This window comes from Oncorhynchus gorbuscha, unplaced genomic scaffold, assembly GCF_021184085.1.
Source record: "Oncorhynchus gorbuscha isolate QuinsamMale2020 ecotype Even-year unplaced genomic scaffold, OgorEven_v1.0 Un_scaffold_2301, whole genome shotgun sequence".
NCBI lineage: Eukaryota > Metazoa > Chordata > Actinopteri > Salmoniformes > Salmonidae > Oncorhynchus > Oncorhynchus gorbuscha.
This window is the reverse complement of record NW_025746852.1, coordinates 57578-83839: the sequence shown is the minus strand read 5'-3', so window position 1 is coordinate 83839 and position 26262 is coordinate 57578. Positions and strand designations below refer to the sequence as shown.

General features: G+C 45.6%; 1 protein-coding gene across 1 annotated transcript in view; it reads right to left on the bottom strand.

The window, feature by feature from the left end:
* Window positions 1-169: 169 nt before the first annotated feature.
* LOC124025600 (ATP-binding cassette sub-family C member 12-like) overlaps window positions 170-26262 on the bottom strand; it is a gene marked incomplete at its 3' end in the record, with an annotated part of 80643 nt that continues 54550 nt past the window's right edge. Inside the window, exons 11-21 of the mRNA XM_046338961.1 lie at window positions 25689-25761; window positions 24251-24454; window positions 22793-22926; window positions 22647-22661; window positions 20512-20648; window positions 18990-19079; window positions 16188-16291; window positions 8387-8569; window positions 4734-4960; window positions 3702-3839; window positions 170-359 (exon numbers count right to left, since the gene is read on the bottom strand). Coding sequence (XP_046194917.1) covers window positions 170-359; window positions 3702-3839; window positions 4734-4960; window positions 8387-8569; window positions 16188-16291; window positions 18990-19079; window positions 20512-20648; window positions 22647-22661; window positions 22793-22926; window positions 24251-24454; window positions 25689-25761 — 1495 coding nt within the window. The remainder of the gene's footprint in view (window positions 360-3701; window positions 3840-4733; window positions 4961-8386; window positions 8570-16187; window positions 16292-18989; window positions 19080-20511; window positions 20649-22646; window positions 22662-22792; window positions 22927-24250; window positions 24455-25688; window positions 25762-26262) is intronic.

Here is a 26262-nt window from a genome sequence, read left to right as displayed (position 1 = left end):
AGACTTACCTGTATGGTGTATTAGACTCTACCTGTACAGTGTATTAGACTCTACCTGCACAGTGTATTAGACTCTACCTGTATGGTGTATTAGACTCTAACTGCACAGTGTATTAGACTCTACCTGCACAGTGTATTAGACTCTACCTGTATGGTGTATTAGACTCTACCTGTATGGTGTATGACAGCGCCAGGCCCTTCATAGCAGGGCTGATGGTATCAGGAGAACTGAGCACCACGAACAGAGCCACCAGCAGAGTGACTGAGGCAGACAGAAAGTCCAGCCAGAAGGACAGCCAGCGTGTCCCACAGTTAAACAACAGGAAGTGGTTGGAGTTGTTGTCGCTCATCTCCTTAAATCTGGAGAACAATGCACAACGGTGTTGACTGTCATTATTTTTAATCTTCATTTATTTGAGTTATTTCCCCAGTTGATGAAACCATGGTCAGACCAAGTTATTTCTCCAGTAGATGAAACCATGGTCAGACCAAGTTATTTCCCAAAGTAGATGGAACCCTGGTCAGACCAAGTTATTTCCCAAGGTAGATGAAACCATGGTCAGACCAAGTTATTTCCCCCAGGTAGAGGAAACCCTGGTCAGACCAAGTTATTTCCCCAGGTAGAGGAAACCCTGGTCAGACCAAGTTATTTTCCCCAGGTAGAGGAAACCATGGTCAGACCAAGTTATTTCCCCAGTAGAGGACACCATGGTCAGACCAAGTTATTTCCCCAGGTAGAGGACACCATGGTCAGACCAAGTTATTTCCCCAGGTAGATGAAACCATGGTCAGACCAAGTTATTTCCCCAGGTAGAGGACACCCTGGTCAGACCAAGTTATTTCCCCCAGGTAGAGGACACCCTGGTCAGACCAAGTTATTTCCCCAGGTAGAGGAAACCCTGGTCAGACCAAGTTATTTCCCCAGGTTGAGGAAACCCTGGTCAGACCAAGTTATTTCCCAAGGTATAGGCAATCATATGTATGTTTTAACTAGCATCTGTCTGCATTGTTGGAATGATAATATGTACACTGAGGAGAACAAGTATTTGATACACTGCCGATTTTGCAGCTTTTCCTACTTACAAAGCATGTAGAGGTCTGTAGTTTTTATCATAGGTACACTTCAACTGTGAGAGACGGAATACAAAACAAAAATCCAGAAAATCACATTGTGTGATTTTTAAGTAATTAATTTGCATTTTATTGCATGACATAAGTATTTGATCAACCACCAACTAGTAAAAATTCCGGCTCTCACAGACCTGTTAGTTTTCTTTAAGAAACCTTCCTGTTCTCCACTCATTACCTGTATTAACTGCACCTGTTTGAACTCGTTACCTATAAAAGACACCTGTCCACACACTCAATCAAACAGACTCCAACCTCTCCACAATGGCCAAGACCAGAGAGCTGTGTAAGGACATCAGGGATAAAATTGTAGACCTGCACAAGGCTGTGATGGGCTACAGGACAATAGGCAAGCAGCTTGGTGAGAAGGCAACAACTGTTGGTGCAATTATTAGAAAATGGAAGAAGTTCAAGATGACGGTCAATCACCCTCGTTCTGGGGCTCCATGCAAGATCTCACCTCGTGGGGCATCAATGATCATGAGGAAGGTGAGGGATCAGCCCAGAACTACACGGCAGGACCTGGTCAATGACCTGAAGAGAGCTGGGACCACAGTCTCAAAGAAAATCATTAGTAACACACTACGCCGTCATGGATTAAAATCCTGCAGCGCACGCAATGTTCCCCTGCTCAAGCCAGCGCATGTCCAGGCCCGTCTGAAGTTTGCCAATGACCATCTGGCTGATCCAGAGGAGGAATGGGAGAAGGTCATGTGGTCTGATGAGTCAAAAATAGAGCTTTTTGGTCAAAACCACTCGCCGTGTTTGGAGGAAGAAGAAGGATGAGTACAACCCCAAGAACACCATCCCAACCGTGAAGCATGGAGGTGGAAACATCGTTCTTTGGGGATGCTTTTCTGCAAAGGGGACATTACGACTGTACCGTATTGAGGGGAGGATGGATGGGGCCATGTATCGCAAGATCTTGGCCAACAACCTCCCTCCCTCAGTAAGAGCATTGAAGATCGTCGTGGCTGGGTCTTCTAGCATGACAACGACCCGAAACACATAGCCAGGGCAACTAAGGAGTGGCTCCGTAAGAAGCATCTCAAGGTCCTGGAGTGGCCTAGCCAGTCTCCAGACCTGAACCCAATGAGAAAATCTTTGGAGGGAGCTGAAAGTCCGTATTGCCCAGCGACAGCCCCAAAACCTGAAGGATCTGGAGAAGGTCAGTATGGAGGAGTGGGCCAAAAGCCCTGCTGCAGTGTGTACAAACCTGGTCAAGAACTACAGGAAACGTATTATCTCTGTAATTGCAAACAAAGGTTTCTGTACCAAATATTAAGTTCTGCTTTTCTGATGTATCAAATACTTATGTCATGCAATAAAATGCAAATTAATTACTTAAAAATCATGCAATGTGATTTTCTGGATTTTTGTTTTAGATTCCGTCTCTCACACTTGAAGTGTACCTATGATACAAATTACAGACCTCTAAATGCTTTGTAAGTAGGAAAACCTGCAAAATCGACAGTCCTTCAAAAACTTGTTTTAACTAGGATCTGTCTGCATTGTTGGAATGTATGTTTTAACTAGGATCTGTCTGCATTGTTGGAATGTATGTTTTAACTAGGATCTGTCTGCATTGTTGGAATGTATGTTTTAACTAGGATCTGTCTGCATTGTTGGAATGTATGTTTTAACTAGGATCTGTCTGCATTGTTGGAATGTATGTTTTAACTAGGATCTGTCTGCATTGTTGGAATGTATGTTTTAACTAGGATCTGTCTGCATTGTTGGAATGTATGTTTTAACTAGGATCTGTCTGCATTGTTGGAATGTATGTTTTAACTAGGATCTGTCTGCATTGTTGGAATGATAATATGTGATATAATATGTATATTTATTTTAGAGTCAGGGTCAGGGTAAGGGTCAGGGTCAGGGTCAGGGTAAGGGTTAGGGTAATGGTCAGGGTCAGGGTTAGGGTTAGGGTCAGGGTAATGGTCAGGGTCAGGGTTAGGGTCAGGGTCAGGGTCAGGGTTAGGGTCAGGGTAATGGTCAGGGTCAGGGTCAGGGTAATGGTTAGGGTTAGGGTTAGGGTTAGAGTCAGGGTAATGGTTAGGGTCAGGGTCAGGGTTAGGGTCAGGGTTAGGGTCAGGGTAATGGTTAGGGTCAGGGTCAGGGTTAGTGTCAGGGTAAGGGTTAGAGTCAGGGTAAGGGTTAGGGTCAGGGTCAGGGTTAGTGTCAGGGTTAGGGTCAGGGTCAGGGTTAGTGTCAGGGTTAGGGTCAGGGTTAGGGTTAGGGTCAGGGTAATGGTTAGGGTTAGGGTCAGGGTTAGTGTCAGGGTTAGGGTCAGGGTCAGGGTTAGTGTCAGGGTTAGGGTCAGGGTTAGGGTCAGGGTCAGGGTTAAGGTCAGGGTCAGGGTCAGGATTAGGGTTAAGGTCAGGGTCAGGATTAGGGTCAGGGTTAGGGTCAGGATTAGGGTCAGGGTTAGGGTTAAGGTCAGGGTCAGGGTCAGGATTAGGGTCAGGGTCAGGGTTAAGGTCAGGATTAGGGTCAGGGTCAGGGTTAAGGTCAGGGTCAGGGTCAGTGTCAGGGTTAGGGTCAGGGTCAGGGTTAGGAGACATGTCTTACTGCTGGATGTACTGCTCTCTCTTGTTGTAGGCGTGGATGGTAGTGAGGCCCTGGATGGTGGAGGTGGTCAGGGAGATCCAGGGGGAACGACTCACGTTCTCCATCCTCTTCATCTCTCTGATGCTCCTCTGGAATATACTGTGGAGATATCACACAGGACTCAGAACACACAGGACTCAGAACACAGGACTCAGAACACAGCACACAGGACTCAGAACACAGAACTCAGAACACACCACACAGGACTCAGAACACACCACACATGACTCAGAACACAGAGGACTCAGAACACACCACACAGGACTCAGAACACATAACACAGGACTCAGAACACACAGGACTCAGAACACAACACACAGGACTCAGAACACACAGGACTCAGAACACACCACACAGGACTCAGAACACACCACACAGGACTCAGAACACACCATACAGGACTCAGAACACACCATACAGGACTCAGAACACACCATACAGGACTCAGGACTCAGAACACAACACACAGGACTCAGAACACAACACACAGGACTCAGAACACAACACACAGGACTCAGAACACAACACACAGGACTCAGAACACAACACACAGGACTGTATGACCAAACTGACAGTATGTCACACTAGAGTATGAGTGTAAAGATGCCAGTTGACTCACTAGAGTATGAGTGTGAAGATGCCAGTTGACTCACTAGAGTATGAGTGTGAAGATGCCGGTTGACTCACTAGAGTATGAGTGGAAAGATGCCGGTTGACTCACTAGAGTATGAGTGTAAAGATGCCAGTTGACTCACTAGAGTATGAGTGTGAAGATGCCAGTTGACTCACTAGAGTATGAGTGTGAAGATGCCGGTTGACTCACTAGAGTATGAGTGGAAAGATGCCGGTTGACTCACTAGAGTATGAGTGGAAAGATGCCGGTTGACTCACTAGAGTATGAGTGGAAAGATGCCGGTTGACTCACTAGAGTATGAGTGTAAAGATGCCAGTTGACTCACTAGAGTATGAGTGTAAAGATGCCAGTTGACTCACTAGAGTATGAGTGTAAAGATGGCTCCCAGCAGCGTGATGGCGATGAGTAGGGGAGGGAACACGGCCGAGATGGTGACGATGGTGTAGGTGACCATCAGGCTGAACTGTAGGAAGTTCTCCATGTTGAAGGGCAGCATGGTGTCCACCTCATCCTGGTCCTTGGAAAAACGGTTCACCATACGTCCCGTTGGGGTGGTGTCAAAGAAACTCATGGGGCTGTTCAGGATCTACGACACAGACAGGACCCAGGGGATAGGGTTAGGGTGATGAGAGGACAGGACCCAGGGATAGGGTTAGGGTGATGAGAGGACAGGACCCAGGGATAGGGTTAGGGTGATGAGAGGACAGGACCCAGGGGATAGGGTTAGGGTGATGAGAGGACAGGACCCGGGGATAGGTTTGGGGTGATGAGAGGACAGGACCCAGGGGATAGGGTTAGGGGTGATGAGAGGACAGGACCCAGGGGATAGGGTTAGGGGTGATGAGAGGACAGGACCCAGGGGATAGGGTTAGGGTGATGAGAGGACAGGACCCGGGGATAGGTTTAGGGTGATGAGAGGACAGGACCCAGGGATAGGGTTAGGGTGATGAGAGGACAGGACCCAGGGATAGGGTTAGGGTGATGAGAGGACAGGACCCAGGAGATAGGGTTAGGGTGATGAGAGGACAGGACCCAGGGGATAGGGTTAGGGTGATGAGAGGACAGGACCCGGGGGATAGGGTTTAGGTGATGAGAGGACAGGACCCAGGGGATAGGGTTAGGGTGATGAGAGGACAGGACCCAGGGGATAGGGTTAGGGTAATGAGAGGACAGGACCCAGGGGATAGGGTTAGGGTGATGAGAGGACAGGACCCAGGGATAGGGTTAGGGTGATGAGAGGACAGGACCCAGGGATAGGGTTAGGGTGATGAGAGGACAGGACCCAGGGGATAGGGTTAGGGTGATGAGAAGACAGGACCCAGGGGTTAGGGTTAGGGTGATGAGAGGACAGGACCGGGGGATAGGTTTAGGGTGATGAGAGGACAGGACCCAGGGATAGGGTTAGGGGTGATGAGAGGACAGGACCCAGGGGATAGGGTTAGGGTGATGAGAGGACAGGACCCAGGGATAGGGGGTGATGAGAGGACAGGACCCGGGGATAGGGTTAGGGTGATGAGAGGACAGGACCCAGGGGATAGGGTTAGGGTGATGAGGACAGGACCCAGGGGATAGGGTTAGGGTGATGAGAGGACAGGACCCAGGGGGATAGGTTTAGGGATGATGAGAGGACAGGACCCAGGGATAGGGTTAGGGTGATGAGAGGACAGGACCCAGGGGATAGGGTTAGGGTGATGAGAAGACAGGACCCAGGGGTTAGGTTAGGGTGATGAGAGGACAGACCCAGGGGTTAGGTTAGGGTGATGAGAGGACAGGACCCAGGGGATGGGGTGATGAGAGGACAGGACCCAGGGATAGGGTTAGGTGATGAGAGGACAGGACCCAGGGATAGGGTTAGGGTGATGAGAGGACAGGACCCAGGGGATAGGGTGATGAGAGGACAGGACCCAGGGGATAGGGTTAGGGTGATGAGAGGACAGGACCCAGGGATAGGGTGATGAGAGGACAGGACCCAGGGATAGGGTTAGGGTGATGAGAGGACAGGACCCAGGGATGGGGTGATGAGAGGACAGGACCCAGGGGATAGGGTTAGGGTGATGAGAGGACAGGACCCAGGGGATAGGGGTGATGAGAGGACAGGACCCAGGGGATAGGGTTAGGGTGATGAGAGGACAGGACCCAGGGATAGGGATAGGGTGATGAGAGGACAGGACCCAGGGGATGGGGTGATGAGAGGACAGGACCCAGGGATAGGGTTAGGGTGATGAGAGGACAGGACCCAGGGGATAGGGATAGGGTGATGAGAGGACAGGACCCAGGGGATGGGGTGATGAGAGGACAGGACCCAGGGGATAGGGTTAGGGTGATGAGAGGACCGGACCCAGGGGTTAGGGTTAGGGTGATGAGAGGACAGGACCCAGGGGTTAGGGTTAGGGTGATGAGAGGACCGGACCCAGGGGTTAGGGTTAGGGTGATGAGAGGACAGGACCCAGGGGATAGGGTTAGGGTGATGAGAGGACAGGACCCAGGGGTTAGGGTTAGGGTGATGAGAGGACAGGACCCAGGGGATAGGGTTAGGGTGATGAGAGGACAGGACCCAGGGGATAGGGTTAGGGTGATGAGAGGACAGGACCCAGGGGATAGGGTTAGGGTGATGAGAGGACAGGACCCAGGGGTTAGGGTGATGAGAGAACAGGACCCAGGGGATAGGGTTAGGGTGATGAGAAGACAGGACCCAGGGGTTAGGGTTAGGGTGATGAGAGGACAGGACCCAGGGGTTAGGGTGATGAGAGGACAGGACCCAGGGGATAGGGTTAGGGTGATGAGAGGACAGGACCCAGGGGTTAGGGTGATGAGAGGACAGGACCCAGGGGATAGGGTTAGGGTGATGAGAGGACAGGACCCAGGGTTAGGGTTAGGGTGATGAGGACAGGACCCAGGGGATGGGGTGATGAGAGGACAGGACCCAGGGGTTAGGGTGATGAGAGGACCCAGGGGATAGGGTTAGGGTGATGAGAGGACAGGACCCAGGGGATAGGGTTAGGGTGATGAGAGGACCGGACCCAGGGGTTAGGGTTAGGGTGATGAGAGGACAGGACCCAGGGGATAGGGTGATGAGAGGACCCAGGGGATAGGGTTAGGGTGATGAGAGGACAGGACCCAGGGGATAGGGTTAGGGTGATGAGAGGACAGGACCCAGGGGTTAGGGTTAGGGTGATGAGAGGATTGATGAAACACAACGCTACTGGAAGAGCTTTATGACATACACTACCGTTCAAAAGTTTGGGGTCACTTAGAAATGTCCTTGTTTTTGAAAGACAAGCACATTTCTTTGGTCCAATAAATAACATCAAATTGATCATAAATACAGTGTAGACATTAATGTTTTAAATGACTATTGTAGCTGGAAACGGCTGATTTTTAATGGAATATCTATTATCAGCAACCACTATTCCTGTGTTCCAATGGTACATTGTGTTAGCTAATGTTTATAATTTTAAAAGGCTAATTGATCATTAGAAAACCTTTTCGCAATTACGTTAGCACAGCTGAAAACTGTTGGTCTCATTAAAGAAGCAATAAAACAGGCCTTCTTTAAACTAGTTGAGTATCTGGACCATCAGCATTTGATTACAGGCTCAAAATGGCCAATGGCTTTTCTAAGTGACCCCAAACTTTTGAATAGTAGTGTATATCTTCAGAGACCTATCCACTGCTAATATGTAAAGTAGCATGACTCATGGGGTTGCCCAGGGTCTGAACCCCAGACAGTCCAGGGTGTATACGATTCTTTATATCCCAAAGTAAAGGTACAACACCAACCCAGCTATTTGTTGTGGAACAAGACAGGGATGTCCCCTCTCCCTCTCCTCTTCCAAGATTCAATGCTATGGAATTCCTCATCAATAACGTTTGGTGATCATCCCTCACTGTCCTTATCCCTCGTCCTTTTCAATACAATTGACAAGAGTGGTGTTGTGTGGTAGTGTGATTGATAACAGTGGTGTTGTGTCATAGTGTGATTGATAACAGTGGTGTTGTGTGTGGTAGTTACGTTTCTGAACATGGTGTCGTGTAGCTTGGAGGATGCATGCAACGTGACTTTGGTGAAAGAGTAGCCCTTGATGAAGCTGAAGACCAGCATGGCCACCACCACCAGGCCGTAAATCATCTGGTAGAAGCTCAGGTCAGGGTTCAGGGAGATGTTCCCTGCGGTGGAATTCGACACGTTCGCTGTCTGAAATCACACGTTAAAGAGCCCGTTAGTTACTGTGTCAGGTACTAAGAATGTTTTAACTAGTCTATAAAAACATATGCAGAATGTTCTGTTACATGTTTTACTTGTGCTAGCCACAGTGTCACACCCTGACCATAGTTTGCTTTGTATGTTTCTATGTTTTGGTCGGTCAGGGTGTGAGCTGGGTGGGCATTCTATGTTACATGTCTAGTTTGTCTAGTTCTATGTTTGTCCTGATATGGTTCTCAATCAGAGGCAGGTGTTCGTCATTGTCTCTGATTGGGAACCATATTTAGGTAGCCTGTTTGGTGTTGGGTTTTGTGGGTGATTGTCCTGGTTACTGTCTCTGTGTTACTTTGCACCAGTATTAGGCTGTTTCGGTTTTCGTGTTACGTTTATTGTTTTTGTATTTGATTCGTGTTTACTTTGTTTCATTAAACATGGATCGCAATAGCCACGCCGCATTTTGGTCTGACTCTACTTCACCTAAAGAGAACCGTTACAGAATCACCCACCACAACAGGTCCAAACGGCGTGGTAACGGGCAACGGAAAAAGCAGCAGCAGGAGAAGCAACAGATGCAGCAGCAACAGGAGCAGCAGCAGGAGCAGTGGGAGAGGCTGCACTACTTGGAATTTCTTTCGAATTTCAAAAAACTTTTGTCAATTACACATGTAAGAACTGTATGAATATACTTTTGTCCAATTTTATTATCATAGTTTTTTTATTATTTTTTTTTATTGTGCATAAGGAATTTTTTTGTGGGCCAAATGCCATAAGAAATTTGACATGCTCAAAAATCCTGCAGAAATGCAAAATTGACTGGCCTGATGAACACAGGATGGCCGAGCAGTGATAGTTGTACCTTTCCATCACTCGTTGTGTTGATTTCATCATGTCCATTTGTTTATGTTTTCTCACTTTTGCAAAGTCACTGTGCATTTGCAATATGTTTCAATGTGCATTTACCATATGAAATTTGGCATGCTCAAAAATGCAAAATTGACTGGTCTGATGAACACAGGATGGCCGAGCAGTGATAGTTGTACCTTTCCATCACTCGTTGTGTTGATTTCATCGTGTCCATTTGTTTATGTTTTCTCACTTTTGCAAAGTCACTGTGCATTTGCAATATGTTTCAATGTGCATTTACCATATGAAATTTGGCATGCTCAAAAATGCAAAATTGACTGGTCTGATGAACACAGGATGGCCGAGCAGTGATAGTTGTACCTTTCCATCACTCGTTGTGTTGATTTCATCATGTCCATTTGTTTATGTTTTCTCACTTTTGCAAAGTCACTGTGCATTTGCAATATGGTTCAATGGGCAGGTACCATCACAAATTTGTCATGCTATAAAAATCCTGTAGGAATGTGAAATTGACTGGCCCGATGAACTCGGGATGGCTGGGCAGTGATTCTGGTTCATCTCAATGGCTCTTTAGGGTTGATTTCAGAATGTCACTTTTGGTGATGGTACCTCACTGTTTAAACATATTGCAAATGGACAAGAGTCACCAGCAAGTCACCATCCATCAGTCAATTAGATATCATTCTGACACCAAACTGATACAAACTGACACTAAACCCACTTTTTCCAACCTGTTTAGTAGCCAACTATCACACACTTCAGAGCTGGCCCAAAATTCACAACGCCTTTGGTTCAAACCATAAAAAAAACATAAAACACATAGTTACGTTCTAGCTGCGGGTCCATTTCTTATGTTACGTGTAGGCCTAGTTGAGGCGACCACGAATCCCAAGTTTCGGCTCGATCGGTCATTTGGTGTCCGAGCAAAACCCTAATTGGTGCTGAAAATCCACTTTTTTCCATGACTTGCTACGGGGTCCTTGAATGAGCTATCGGACTGAAACGTTGGGGTCTGTCTATATGGGCCGAGACGGTCGCAATGCACCTAGTCTTGTGTCTCTGAGACATTTCTAAATGTCGCCATTTTCGTAATGGTCAAAATGAATTGAAGTCATTGCAAATGTACGAAGCTGTTTCTCGGTCCGAGAACCGTCTAGAGCCACGTAACTCACCACGCACTATCGACCTGAGGTCTAGAACAGGATTCTAAAGTTTCGGATCTCTAGGTCTGACGGTTCTTTAAAAGTTCCAACAAGGTTAACTAATGCAGGCAGTGTATGTCTCTACGCACCCCAATGGGTCCCTACTTCCAAGCTGTGTGTATGTGTGATTTAGTTTTCCTTTGAAATTTTATGGGAAAAATGACTGATTTACAGTTCATGGGGGTTGTCTAATCACATATATGAAGTTTTGGAAAGATCTGACTTTTTTAACCCCTCGAAACAGCCCAAGAGACACCAATTATGGCACTTCCGGTTGGCACAGGAAGCTATAAGTCAACACATATCCTCACTGGGGTATGTTTTTACAGAATCCTGAGTTTTAAGTCCTTATGTTAAGAATTGACTGATTTACACAGGGTTGAATGCACTATGTCTATCAAACTGCAGGCAGGGTATGGATAAACACTTTTAGGGTGATTTTAACCACTTCCGGTTGGTCCAGGAAGCTTAGAATCAACACAGGTAGACCTCATACTGGCCTGATGGACTGTTACCAAAGACAGGTTCATACGGCATTCATAACCCATATAGGCTTCAGGTTGAATTTAGGGGTGCAGGCAATGTATTCCTATGGGGAGAGAAGTCAATGCAAACTCTTTGAAGTAAACACCTTCTTTTAACTATTAAGGGTTAATGCCACACGGTCAACGTTAGGCTTGCATGGATCGGGAGGACCTTAGGAACGTACCTGAGGTCGATTTGTGCTTCGCACCCTAACGGTTCTCTCACTGTCACCCAAAAGCAAATTACGTTGTGGGGCAGGCTTAATTTTGGGCCTACTTTTCTAATGGTCGCTGCGCTCAGACCGAGCAAGCTACGGTCAAGCGGGATATCTCGTTGAACTCGGCACGGCCTAGAGATTATGTTTATGCCATTGCCTGCTCTCTGTGTCTTTGAGAACCACACTTTTTCACTCCATCCTTGCTGTGTGTGCGTGTGAGAGCTTTTCTTTGACATCTGTTGGGAGAAATTACTGATTTACAGTTCATGAGGGTTACCTAGTCACACATATGAAGTTTTGAAAAGATCTGACCTTTTTAACCCTTGGAAACTGCCACTGTGACACCATTAAAGGCACTTCAGGTTGGCACAGGAAGCTATAAGTAAACCCATGTCTTGATTGACATAGAAACTTACAGAATCCTGAGTTTTAAGTCTTTAAGTTAAGAATTGACTGATCTACGATCTACACAGGGTTGAATGTAGTCATTTTCACCTTTGAAGGTTATGTACATCAAAACACCTTTTGGGTCAATTTAACCACTTCCGGTTGCTTCAGGAAGCTTAGAATTGACACAGGTAGACCTCATAGTGATCTGATGGACTGTCATAGAAGACAGGTTCATAAGGCATTCATAACCCACATAGGCTTCAGGTTGAATTTAGAGGTGCAGGCAATGTATTCCTTTGGGGTGAAAAGTCAATGCAAACTCTTTGAAGTAAACACCTTCTTTTAACTATTAAGGGTTAATGCCACACGGTCAACGTTAGGCTTGCATGGATCGGGAGGACCTTAGGAACGTACCTGAGGTCGAATTGTGCTTCGCACCCTAACGGTTCTCTCACTGTCACCCAAAAGCAAATGACGTTGTGGGGCAGGCTTAATTTTGGGCCTACTTTTCTAATGGTCGCTGCGCTCAGACCGAGCAAGCTACGGTCAAGCGGGATATCTCGTTGAACTCGGCACGGCCTAGAGATTATGTTTATGCCATTGCCTGCTCTCTGTGTCTTTGAGAACCACACTTTTTCACTCCATCCTTGCTGTGTGTGCGTGTGAGAGCTTTTCTTTGACATCTGTTGGGAGAAATTACTGATTTACAGTTCATGAGGGTTACCTAGTCACACATATGAAGTTTTGAAAAGATCTGACCTTTTTAACCCTTGGAAACTGCCACTGTGACACCATTAAAGGCACTTCAGGTTGGCACAGGAAGCTATAAGTAAACCCATGTCTTGATTGACATAGAAACTTACAGAATCCTGAGTTTTAAGTCTTTAAGTTAAGAATTGACTGATCTACGATCTACACAGGGTTGAATGTAGTCATTTTCACCTTTGAAGGTTATGTACATCAAAACACCTTTTGGGTCAATTTAACCACTTCCGGTTGCTTCAGGAAGCTTAGAATTGACACAGGTAGACCTCATAGTGATCTGATGGACTGTCATAGAAGACAGGTTCATAAGGCATTCATAACCCACATAGGCTTCAGGTTGAATTTAGAGGTGCAGGCAATGTATTCCTTTGGGGAGAAAAGTCAATGCAAACTCTTTGAAGTAAACACCTTCTTTTAACTGTTAAGGGTTAATGCCACACGGTCAAGGTTAGGCTTGCACGGATCGGGAGGACCTCAGGAACGTACCTGAGGTCGAATTGTGCTTCTCACCCTAACGGTTCTCACACTGTCACCCAAAAGCAAATGACATTGAGGGCCAGGCTTCATTTTGGTTCTGCTTTTTTTCAAGGTCACTGCACTCAGAGCGAGCTACGGTCAAGCGGGGCGTCTCATTGAACTCGGCACAGTCTGGGGACTATGGTGATGCCATTTTTTGTGTTGATTTCAGAATGCCATTTTGGTGATGGTCCCTCTCCGTTTAAACATATTGCTAATGTACAAAAGTCAAATAGCAAGTCATTTACATTTACATTTAAGTCATTTAGCAGACGCTCTTATCCAGAGCGACTTACAAATTGGTGCATTCACCTTATGACATCCAGTGGAACAGTCACTTTACAATAGTGCATCTAAATCTTAAAGGGGGGGTGAGAGGGATTACTTATCCTATCCTAGGTATTCCTTAAAGAGGTGGGGTTTCAGGTGTCTCCGGAAGGTGGTGATTGACTCCGCTGTCCTGGCGTCGTGAGGAGTTTGTTCCACCATTGGGGGGCCAGAGCAGCGAACAGTTTGACTGGGCTGAGCGGGAGCTGTACTTCCTCAGTGGTAGGGAGGCGAGCAGGCCAGAGGTGGATGAACGCAGTGCCCTTGTTTGGGTGTAGGGCCTGATCAGAGCCTGGAGGTACTGAGGTGCCGTTCCCCTCACAGCTCCGTAGGCAAGCACCATGGTCTTGTAGCGGATGCGAGCTTCAACTCAGTGTCCATCAGTCAATTAGATGTCATTCTGACACCAAACTGATACCAATTGACACCAAACCCACTTTTTAGGCTTTGTGTGTCTTTAAGCACCGCACTTTGTCACTCCATCCTTGCTGTGTGTGTGTTTCTGTGTGTGTGTGTTTGAGAGAGAGCTTTTCTTTGACATCTGTTGGGAGAAATGACTGACTTACAGTTTATGGGGTTTGCCTAATCACACATATGCAGTTTTGAAAAGATCTGACCTTTTTAACCCTTGGAAACTGCCACTGTGACACCATTTAAGGAACTTCCGGTTGGCACAGGAAGCTATAAATAAACTCATATCATGATTGGGGTATGCCTTTACAGAATCCTGAGTTTTAAGTCTTTACGTTAAGAACTGAGTTATTTACGGAGGGTTTAGTGAGTGTGTGTTATTTCAGAAAATCATAGAAAATCACAGAAATCTCGCAGAGCTCCGCAGCACACTTTAAAAAGATTCGTAAGAACACCCTGCAACTGGATCTGTAACCGTTGAAAAAAAAAACACCTATCCGTGAACATCACCAAGGTGTCGTTGTACGATTTCTCTTAAATGACGATAGATAAATGGCTGGTTCTTTTTTTGACACCGGAGGCTCCTTGACTTTGACGTGAAGTGGAAAAATAATTTCTCTATTTTCATTTTGGACCTTTAATCCCAGATAAATGGCCATAACTCAAAAACCGTTGAGGCCTAGACGCCATCTTGTTCGGGGCCAACTGCCCATTATGCCGCCCCTACGCTCACCGAGTTTCGGCTTCTAAATATTTTCAGTTTTCGAGATAAGGCCCCGTCGTGAATCGTGATGTTTTGTCCAATAGCAATATGATTGCTTATGCCCTCCTGTGGGAATTTCCGGGACAGCGGAAAAATGACCAAAATCTTATTATTTTTGTAAAACGGAAACCGAATGTCCGACAAAGTTCATTTGATGACTTCCTGGTAGGTCCGGCCCTGCCGCCGGCCCGACGCCGTCCGCGATTTTAGAAACGATTTCGGACGTCTAGTAAGGGACCGTACATTTGCAATATGGACTTTCTCACTAACCATACAGGTACTGCCGAAATCTTCCCTTAAGGTATGAAATGCCAAGCCTGTTGACATTAGTGGCTTTTTTTATCCAAAATTATACTTTTGTTACATTGTTTGCTAGCTCCGCTGGTTAGCTAGCTCTTAGTCTCATTGACCACCAAACTTTCATAACACTAGCTAGCCACTCAATATAACATGTTTTCGACAAAATAGCTAGCTGAGTTAGCCATGTTATGAATACAACTCTCATCTGCTATCATCAAAAATAGCTAGCGGAGTTAGCCATGTTATGAATACAACTCTCATCTGCTATCATCAAAAATAGCTAGCTGAGTTAGCCATGTTAAATGCAAATTTGAGAGCAACAGTTAGCTTCCACAAGCGGTTATAGCTTTGACTGCTTGCTGACAGTGAATTCAGAGCCGTTCAGCGGCCAGCAGCAAAACAAAACATCATTTTCCCAGGTTTCCCGTGAATACATTGTAATACCAGTCCATTACAACATACCCAGGTGTCTTCTGATTAACAAGGGTTTCACTTCATCTGGGTAAAATCATCGTCATTGTAAGGGGGATTTCTCCCAGTGGTTTGAGTGGTGAATTGGTCTTCATCGTCGTCTTGTAAGGGGGATTTGGCCAGTGGTTTGAGTGGTGAATTGGTCTTCATCATCGTCGTCTTGTAAGGGGGATTTGGCCAGTGGTTTGAAAGATGAATTGGTCTTCATCATCATCATCATCATCATCATTGTAAGGGGATTTCTCCCAGTGGTTTGAGTGGTGAATTGGTATTCATCGTCGTCTTGTAAGGGGGATTTCTCCCAGTGGTTTGAGTGATGAATTGGTCTTCATCATCATCATCATCATCATCATTGTAAGGGGGATTTCTCCCAGTGGTTTGAGTGGTGAATTGGTCTTCATCATCATCATCATCATCATTGTAAGGGGGATTTCTCCCAGTGGTTTGAGTGGTGAATTGGTCTTCATCATCATCATCATCATCATCATCATCATTGTAAGGGGGATTTCTCCCAGTGGTTTGAGTGGTGAATTGGTATTCATCGTCGTCTTGTAAGGGGGATTTCTCCCAGTGGTTTGAGTGGTGAATTGGTCTTCATCATCATCATCATCATCATCATCATCATCATCATCATCATCATCATTGTAAGGGGGATTTCTCCCAGTGGTTTGAGTGGTGAATTGGTCTTCATCGTCGTCATTGTAAGGGGGATTTCTCCCAGTGGTTTGAGTGATGAATTAGTCTTCCAGAGAAAATGTTGTCAGAGGTTGCTATAGTAACCAAAGGGGGTAGGGGCCTAGCAAGGGTCAATTGACAAACATTTGAAAACATAAGGAAAAGTCACTACAGTAGACTTACCCCTGATCCCTGCTCCAGCCAGTAGCTGAGCCACCAGTTGCTGAAGGCAGTGGTCCCCACCAAGCAGATGAAGATGATGATGATGAGAGACAGCAGTATGTACCCTGGAGATCAGAGACACCAGAGGTGAGACCAGAGGAGAGAAAAGATCAGAAACCAGAGGAGAGAGGAGAGACCAGATGAGAGAGGAGAGACCAGATGAGAGAGGAGAGACGAGAGGAGAGAGGAGAGACGAGAGGAGAGAAAAGATCAGAGACCAGACGAGAGACCAGAGGAGAAAGGAGAGACCAGAGGAGACACAAGAGGAGAGACTAGAGGAGAGACCAGAGGAGAGAGGAGAGACTAGAGGAGAGACCAGAGGAGAGAGGAGAGACTAGAGGAGAGACCAGAGGAGACACCAGAGAAGACACAAGAGGAGACACCAGAGGAGAGAACAAAGGAGAGGGGAGAGACTAGAGGAGAGACCAGAGGAGAAGGGAGAGACTAGAGGAGAGACCAGAGGAGAGTGGAGAGACTAGAGGAGAGACCAGAGGAGACACCAGAGGATAGGGGAGACCAGAGAAGAGACCAGTGGAGAGACCAGAGGAGAAACCAGAGAGAGGAGAGACCAGAGGAGACACCAGAGAGAAGAGAGACCAGAGGAGAGACCAGAAGAGACACCAGAGACAAGAGGAGACACCAGAGGAGAGACCAGAGGAGAGGGGAGACACCAGAGGAGAGACGAAAGGAGAGGGGAGAGACCAGAGGAGAGACCAGAGGAGAGGGGAGAGACTAGAGGAGAGACCAGAGGAGAGGGGAGAGACCAGAGGAGAGACCAAAGGAGAGGGGAGAGACCAGAGGAGGGGAGAGACTAGAGGAGAGACCAAAGGAGAGGGGAGACACCAGAGGAGAGACCAAAGGAGAGGGGAGAGACTAGAGGAGAGACCAGAGGAGAGGGGAGAGACTAGAGGAGAGACCAGAGGAGAGACCAAAGGAGAGGGGAGAGACTAGAGGAGAGACCAGAGGAGAGGGGAGAGACTAGAGGAGAGACCAGAGGAGAGGGGAGAGACTAGAGGAGAGACCAGAGGAGAGGGGAGAGACTAGAGGAGAGACCAGAGGAGAGACAAAAGGAGAGGGAGACACCAGAGGAGAGACGAAAGGAGAGGGAGAGACTAGAGGAGAGACGAAAGGAGAGGGGAGACACCAGAGGTGAGACCAGAGGAGAGAAAAGATCAGAAACCAGAGGAGAGAGGAGAGACCAGATGAGAGAGGAGAGACCAGATGAGAGAGGAGAGACGAGAGGAGAGAGGAGAGACGAGAGGAGAGAAAAGATCAGAGACCAGACGAGAGACCAGAGGAGAAAGGAGAGACCAGAGGAGACACAAGAGGAGAGACTAGAGGAGAGACCAGAGGAGAGAGGAGAGACTAGAGGAGAGACCAGAGGAGAGAGGAGAGACTAGAGGAGAGACCAGAGGAGACACCAGAGAAGACACAAGAGGAGACACCAGAGGAGAGAACAAAGGAGAGGGGAGAGACTAGAGGAGAGACCAGAGGAGAAGGGAGAGACTAGAGGAGAGACCAGAGGAGAGTGGAGAGACTAGAGGAGAGACCAGAGGAGACACCAGAGGATAGGGGAGACCAGAGAAGAGACCAGTGGAGAGACCAGAGGAGAAACCAGAGAGAGGAGAGACCAGAGGAGACACCAGAGAGAGGAGAGACCAGAGGAGAGACCAGAAGAGACACCAGAGACAAGAGGAGACACCAGAGGAGAGACCAGAGGAGAGGGAGACACCAGAGGAGAGACGAAAGGAGAGGGGAGAGACCAGAGGAGAGACCAGAGGAGAGGGGAGAGACTAGAGGAGAGACCAGAGGAGAGGGGAGAGACCAGAGGAGAGACCAAAGGAGAGGGGAGACACCAGAGGAGAGACGAAAGGAGAGGGGAGAGACTAGAGGAGAGACCAAAGGAGAGGGGAGACACCAGAGGAGAGACGAAAGGAGAGGGGAGAGACCAGAGGAGAGACCAAAGGAGAGGGGAGAGACTAGAGGAGAGACCAGAGGAGAGGGGAGAGACTAGAGGAGAGACCAGAGGAGAGGGGAGAGACTAGAGGAGAGACCAGAGGAGAGACGAAAGGAGAGGGAGACACCAGAGGGAGACGAAAGGAGAGGGGAGAGACTAGAGGAGAGACGAAAGGAGAGGGAGACACCAGAGGAGAGACGAAAGGAGAGGGGAGACACCAGAGGAGAGACGAAGGAAAGGAGGGGGAGAGACCAGAGGAGAGACCAAAGGAGAGGGGAGAGACTAGAGGAGAGACCAGAGGAGAGGGGAGAGACTAGAGGAGAGACCAGAGGAGAGGGAGAGACCAGAGGAGAGACCAAAGGAGAGGGAGAGACCAGAGGAGAGACCAAAGGAGAGGGGAGACACCAGAGGAGAGACGAAAGGAGAGGGGAGAGACTAGAGGAGAGACCAGAGGAGAGGGGAGAGACTAGAGGAGAGACCAGAGGAGAGACGAAAGGAGAGTGGAGAGACCAGAGGAGAGACCAAAGGAGAGGGGAGAGACTAGAGGAGAGACCAGAGGAGAGGGGAGAGACTAGAGGAGAGACCAGAGGAGACACCAGAGGAGAGAGGAGAGACCAGAGAAGAGACCATGGGAGAGACCAGAGGAGAGACCAGAGGAGAGAGGGGAGACCATACAAGAGACCAGAGGAGAGACCAGAGGAGAGAGGAGAGACCTAACCTCCTGCAGCTTTACAGTACTGGTGGTAGGTCAGGGTTAACTCGGGGTTAAGGTTCAGAGTGTGGTGTGTGTAAGGTGGGTTCCTAACCTCCTGCAGCTTTACAGTACTGGTGGTAGGTCCTCCAGGCAACAGAACCCTCCTGAGAACCCTCCTGAGTCACCAGCTGGTCCTTAGACTCTACCAGACAACAACAACAACAACCATCAACAAACAACATCATCAACAACAACAACAACCATAATAAACAACAACAACAAATATCAACAGGAATCATCAACAGCAACAACAATAAACATAATAAACAACAACAACCATAATAAACAACAACAACCATAATAAACAACAACAACCATAATAAACAACAACAAATATCAACAGGCATCATCAACAGCAACATAATAAACCATATCAACAACCATAATAAACAACAACAATAAACATAATAAACAACAACAACAAACATAATAAACCACAACCATAATAAACAACAACAAATATCAACAGGCATCATCAGCAACAGCAACAACAACAAACATAATAAACAACAACAAACATAATAAAAAAACAACAAACAACAAAACAAACATAATAAACAACAACAAACATAATAAACAACAACAAACATAATAAACAACAACAAACATAATAAAAACACAACAAAATAAACAACAACAACAAACATAATAAACAACAACAACAAACATAATAAACAACAACAACAAACATAATAAACAACAACTACAAACATAATAAACAACAACAACAAACCATAAAATAAATAAACAACAACATAAAAACAACAACAAAATCATAATAAACAACAACAACAACCATAATAAACAACAACAACAAACATACAAACAACAACTGGTTTCTACAAACAAAATAAACAACAACCAAATCATAATAAACAACAACAACAACCATAATAAACAACAACAACAAACATAATAAACAACAACAACAAACATAATAAACATGGAATTACAAACATTTAAACATTTGAGATAAATCTCTAGTTTATCAAACATAACAACAACTACAAACATAATAAACAACATATGGAACAGACAACTAGTTTATCATATGGAGACCAGACCGTGTCTGAATGTTGAGATAACATGGGACTCTAGTTTATCATATGGAGACCAGACCGTGTCTATGTTGAGATAAACAACAACAACAAACATAAACAACAATGGGACTAGTTTATAATAAACAACTGTGACTTGAGATCCCAGTAACAACAATGATGACATAGTTTATCATATATACAGAAAATGTGTCTATGTTGAGATATGTATGGGATCTCAGTTTATCATAATAACAGGACTATGTTGAGATATGTATGGGATCATGGAGACCAGACCGTGTTGATGTTTATTAATGTCTATGTTGAGATATGTATGGGATCATATTAAAATGTCTATGTTGAGATATGTATACTAGTTTATCATATGGAGAACAGACCTGTTTGAGAGGATGAGACATGGAGACCAGACCGTGTCTATGTTGAGAATGGAGACCAGACTATGTTGAATAGTTATCTCTAGTTTATCATATATACTGTCTATGATGAGATATGTATGGGATCTCTAGTTTATCAAACCTGGGTTTTCTAGTCCTTTTCCCTTGTGATCATCCATGTACGGGGTCTGGGATCTCTGGTTTCTCATCAGACATGTCAAAAGCTGTCGGACTGAGAAAAAATATCTAGACTGGGCATAGTCTCCTTCAAATCCCAGACTACATGGATGATATCTAGACAGACAGGAGGACTGATCTATGTTAGATATGCATGGGAGTCTCCAGGACTATCCTACGAATGGATGGAAACAAGACACGTGATCCTAATAAACTAGTTGAGATATCTAAATCTCTAGTTCCTAATCATAAAACATGGACATGATATCAGACTGGGCATGTCAGGAGGACTGATCCTAATAAACTAGAGAATGATAGACTTTATCAGTAATATACAGGATGATATCTGGAGAACAGACCGTGTCTATGTTGAGATATGTATGGGATCTCTAGTTTATCATATATACAGACCGATGTAATAAATGACTAAAACATGAGATATGATGGGAGGTTATCATATGGAGACTAAAACGTGTCTATGTTGAGATATGTATGGGATCTAAACTAGACTAGTTTATCTAAAATGATATATGGAGATCCTAATAAACAGACTAAAACATGGTACATGATATCGTGTCTATGTTGAGATATGTATGGGATCTCTAGTTTATCATATGGAGACCAGACCGTGTCTATGTTGAGATATATCTATGGGATCTCTAGTTTATCAACATGGTACATGATATCTAGACTGGGCATAGTCTCCTTCAGGTGGTTGGATATGACTAAAACATGGGATCTCATAGATGGACTGATAGAGACTAAAACATGGTCTATGTTGAGATATGTATGGGATCTCTAGTTTATCATATGGAGAGTCTCCTTCAGGAGGACTGTCTAATAAATGTTGAGATATGTATGATATCTAGGAGTCTCTTCTAGTTTATCATAGATGGAGACCAGGACTGTGTAAAACTGATATGTTGAGATATGTATAGGGATCTCTAGTTTATCATATGGAGAACAGACCAGGAGGTGTCTATAAAACATTGAGATATGTATGGGATCTCTAGTTTATCAAACCTGGGCATAGTTCCTTCAGGAGGACTGATCCTAATAAACTAGACTAAAACATGGTTGAGATCAGACTGGGCATAGTCTCCTTCAGGTTTATCATAGACTAAAACATGGTACATGATATCTAGACTGGGCATAGTCTAGGACTGATCCTAATAAACTAGACTAAAACATGGTACATGATATCTAGACTGGGCATAGTCTCCTTCAGGAGGTGATCCTAATAAACTAGACTAAAACATGGTACACAGGCATAGTCTCCTTCAGGTGGTGATCCTATAAACTAGAATATGATATCTAGACTGGGCATAGTCTCCTTCAGGAGGACTGATAATCTAGACTAAAACATGGTACATGATATCATATAGTCTCCTTCAGGTGGACTGATCCTAATAAACTTCATGATAGGTGGCATAGTCTCCTTCAGGTGGATGATCCTAATAAACTAGACTAAAACATGGTACATGATATCTAGACTGATATCCTTCAGGATGGGATCCTAATAAACTAGACTAAAACATATGATATCTCCTTCAGGAGGACTGATCCTAATAAACTAGACTAAAACATGGTACATGATATCAGACTGGGCATAGTCTCTAGGTGGACTGATCCTAATAAATAGTAGATCTCTAGACTGGGCATAGTCTCCTTCAGGTGGACTGATCCTAATAAACTAGACTAAAACATGTATCTAGACTGGGCATAGTCTCCTTCATGGTGGACTGATCCTAATAAACCAGACTAAAACATGGTGACATGATCTAGACTATCTCCTTAGGTTTATAAACTAGACTATGGTACATGATATCCAGACTGGGCATCCTTCAGGTGGACTGATCCTAATTAGACTAAAACATGGTTTATCTAGACTTTCTCCTTGGACTCATCCATAAATATCTAGATGATATCTAGACTGGGCATAGTCTCCTTCAGGTGGACTGATCCTAATAAACTAGACTAAAACATGATATCTATACTGGGCAAGTCTCCTTCAGGTGGACTGATCCTAATAAACTAGACTAAAACATGATATCTAGACTGGGCAAACCAGAGGTAGAGATGGATAACGGGAGATCTTACCTGTATCTATTGGCTCTGAAACCAGAGGTAGAGATGGATAACAGGAGATCTTACCTGGATCTATTGGCTCTGAAACCAGATGGATAACGGGAGATCTTACCTGTATCTATTGGCTCTGAAACCAGATAGATAACGGGAGATCTTACCTGTGAATGCTCCGTCTGAAGTTGTTGATCATCTGTGCGTATCGGCCTTTAGTTTTCATCAGAGCTTTGTGTGTCCCTGCCTCCTTTATCTTCCCACTCTCCAACACCAGTATCTCATCACAGAACTCCAGATACTGATACACAAAGACAGAGAGAGAGAGGGAGGAGAGAGAGAGAGAGGGGAGGAAGAGAGAGAGGGGGAGAGAGAGGGAAGGAGAGAGAGAGAGGGGAATAGTAACGTTAATAACTTGAGGAGGGAGAGAGGATATCCCTGTCGGGTTCCTCTTTCTGTAAGCATACTTTGGATAAAAAGTGTATGTAAAAAGTCAAGTTAACCAAATGCTGTATCTGACTATCTGCATTGACCCATTTTGCACAAACTCTTGTCTCATCACATACACTGCTGCTACTGTTTATTATCTGTCCTGTTGCTTAGTCACTTTATCCCTACCTATATGTACATATCTACCTCAACTACCTCGTACCACTGCACATTGACTCAGTACTGGTACTTCCTGTATATAGCCATGTTATTACCTCGTACCCCTGCACATTGACTCAGTACTGGTACTTCCTGTATATAACCATGCTATTACCTCGTACCCCTGTACATTATACAGCCATGTTATTACCTCATACCCCTGTACATTATACAGCCATGTTATTACCTCGTACCCCTGTACATTATACAGCCATGTTATTACCTCATACCCCTGTACATTATACAGCCATGTTATTACCTCGTACCCCTGTACATTATACAGCCATGCTATAACCTCGTACCCCTGTACATTATACAGCCATGTTATTATCTCGTACCCCTGTACATTATACAGCCATGTTATTACCTCATACCCCTGTACATTATACAGCCATGTTATTACCTCGTACCCCTGCACATCGACTCAGTACTGGTACCCAGTGTATACAGCCATGTTATTACCTCGTACCCCTGCACATTGACTCAGTACTGGTACTTCCTGTATATAGCCATGCTATTACCTCGTACCCCTGCACATTGACTCAGTACTGGTACTTCCTGTATATAGCCAAGTTATTACCTCGTACCCCTGCGCATTGACTCAGTACTGGTACTTCCTGTATATAGCCAAGTTATTACCTCGTACCCCTGCGCATTGACTCAGTACTGGTACTTCCTGTATATATATAGCCAAGTTATTACCTCCTAGGTGAAAGATTCCCTTTCCTTATTCCCTCCTATATTTCCACCGAGAATCCTTCCAGAACAGAAACTCTGAAAAAAACCTGTGAACTCTGGGAGAAGTTTTTGCAACCCTAGGTCCTGAACACACCATGAATACACCCAAGAGTGACACGGCTATTAGGTCTTTAAATTATATAAAGACAAAGACGCAATTAAAAACTGCACATTCCCAAACGAGTGAGATAATCAAGGGAAACGTAACTGTAAGCTCGTAACCAGCAGTGACTCCCTACCTGTAGTTGATGGGTGACCAGGATAATACTCTTCCCCTTCAGGGTCTTCTTGATACACTCCTCAAATATGTTTTTCCCTACGTGGGCGTCCACCGCAGACAGAGGGTCGTCCAGGAGGATGATGTCTTTGTTGGAGTAGACCGCTCTGGCCAGACTGATCCTCTGCTTCTGACCCCCAGACAGGTTCAGGCCTCGCTCACCTATCTACAGAACCAGCAGTACAACCCAGTCAGTACAGAACAGGTTCATACATCCCTCATCTATCTACAGAACCAGCAGTACAACCCAGTCAGTACAGAACAGGTTCATACATCCCTCACCTATCTACAGAACCAGCAATACAACCCAGTCAGTACAGAACAGGTTCATACATCCCTCATCTATCTACCGAACCAGCAATACAACCCAGTCAGTACAGAACAGGTTCAGACATCACTCACCTATCTACAGAACCAGCAATACAACCCAGTTAGTACAGAACAAGTTCAGACATCACTCACCTATCTACAGGACCTCAGCAATACAGAGTTAAAGTCTCCTATCTACAGAGAAACAGGTTCACTACCGACTAGGTTTCGGGCCCTGTTCATCTATCTACAGAGAAAACCCAGTCGGTAGCGTCCAGGTTCGGCCCTGTTCATCTATCTACAGAGAAAACCCAGTCAGTAGCGTCCAGGTTCGGGCCCTGTTCATCTATCTACAGAGAAAACCCAGTCGGTAGCGTCCAGGTTCGGCCCTGTTCATCTATCTACAGAGAAAACCCAGTTGTAGCGTCCAGGTTCGCCCTGTTCATCTATCTACAGAGAAAACCCAGTCAGTAGGTCCAAATCGGGCCCTGTTCATCTATCTACAGAGAAAACCCAGTCGGTAGCTTCCAGGTTCGGCCCTGTTCATCTATCTACAGAGAAAACCCAGTCAGTAGCGTCCAGGTTCGGGCCCTGTTCATCTATCTACAGAGTTCCAGGTTCGGCCCTGTTCATCTATCTACAGAGAAAACCCAGTTGGTAGCGTCCAGGTTCGGCCCTGTTCATCTATCTACAGAGAAAACCCAGGTTCCAGGTTCATCCCTGTTCATCTATCTACAAACCAGTCAGTAGCGTCCAGGTTCGGCCCTGTTCATCTATCTACAGAGAAAACCCAGTCATAGCGTCCAGGTTCGGCCCTGTTCATCTATCTACAGAGAAAACCCAGTCAGTAGCGTCCAGGTTCGGGCCCCTCATCTATCTACAGAGAAAACCAGTCAGTAGCGTCCAGGTTCGGCCCTGTTCATCTATCTACAGAGAAAACCCAGTTGGTAGCGTCCAGGTTCGCCCTGTTCATCTATCTACAGAGAAAACCCAGTTCAGCGTCCAGGTTCTGGGCCCTGTTATTTGAAAGTCAAAAGGCAAGCTCAGCATCAAATGAACAACTCAAACCCTGGATATATGTGAGCCCTTACCTCAGTTTGGTCGCCATAGGGAAGAATAGCCAGATCTGGTATCAGGCTACAGGCACTGATGACTTTGTCATATCTTACGAAAGACAAAAATGTGGAATAATAATTAAGATACTTAATTCTGGAGAACAACATGGTTATCAGGGATTCATTCTGGAGAACAACATGGTTATCAGGCATTCATTATGGAGAACAACATGGTTATCAGGGATTCATTATGGAGAACAACATGGTTATCAGCGATTCATTATGGAGAACAACATGGTTATCAGCGATTCATTCTGGAGAACAACATGGTTATCAGGGATTCATTCAGGAGAACAGGGACATAACATGGGTTAAGATACTAAAACAGCTGATAGTCCTGTGGAATTGCTGAGGTGAAATGTCCTGGATAGTGTACTATCTACTAGATGGACTAAAAGAGCACAGACAGGATTTATCTGGCCAGGGATAGGCTGGACGGGATCAGCCTCCATGGGGTAAACTGAGGATAGACTTCCTCTACAGTTACTGATTAGCCTCTCATCTGGTCCTGACAACAGCTCTGCCAATCCCACGGTCATGTGGTAGTCCA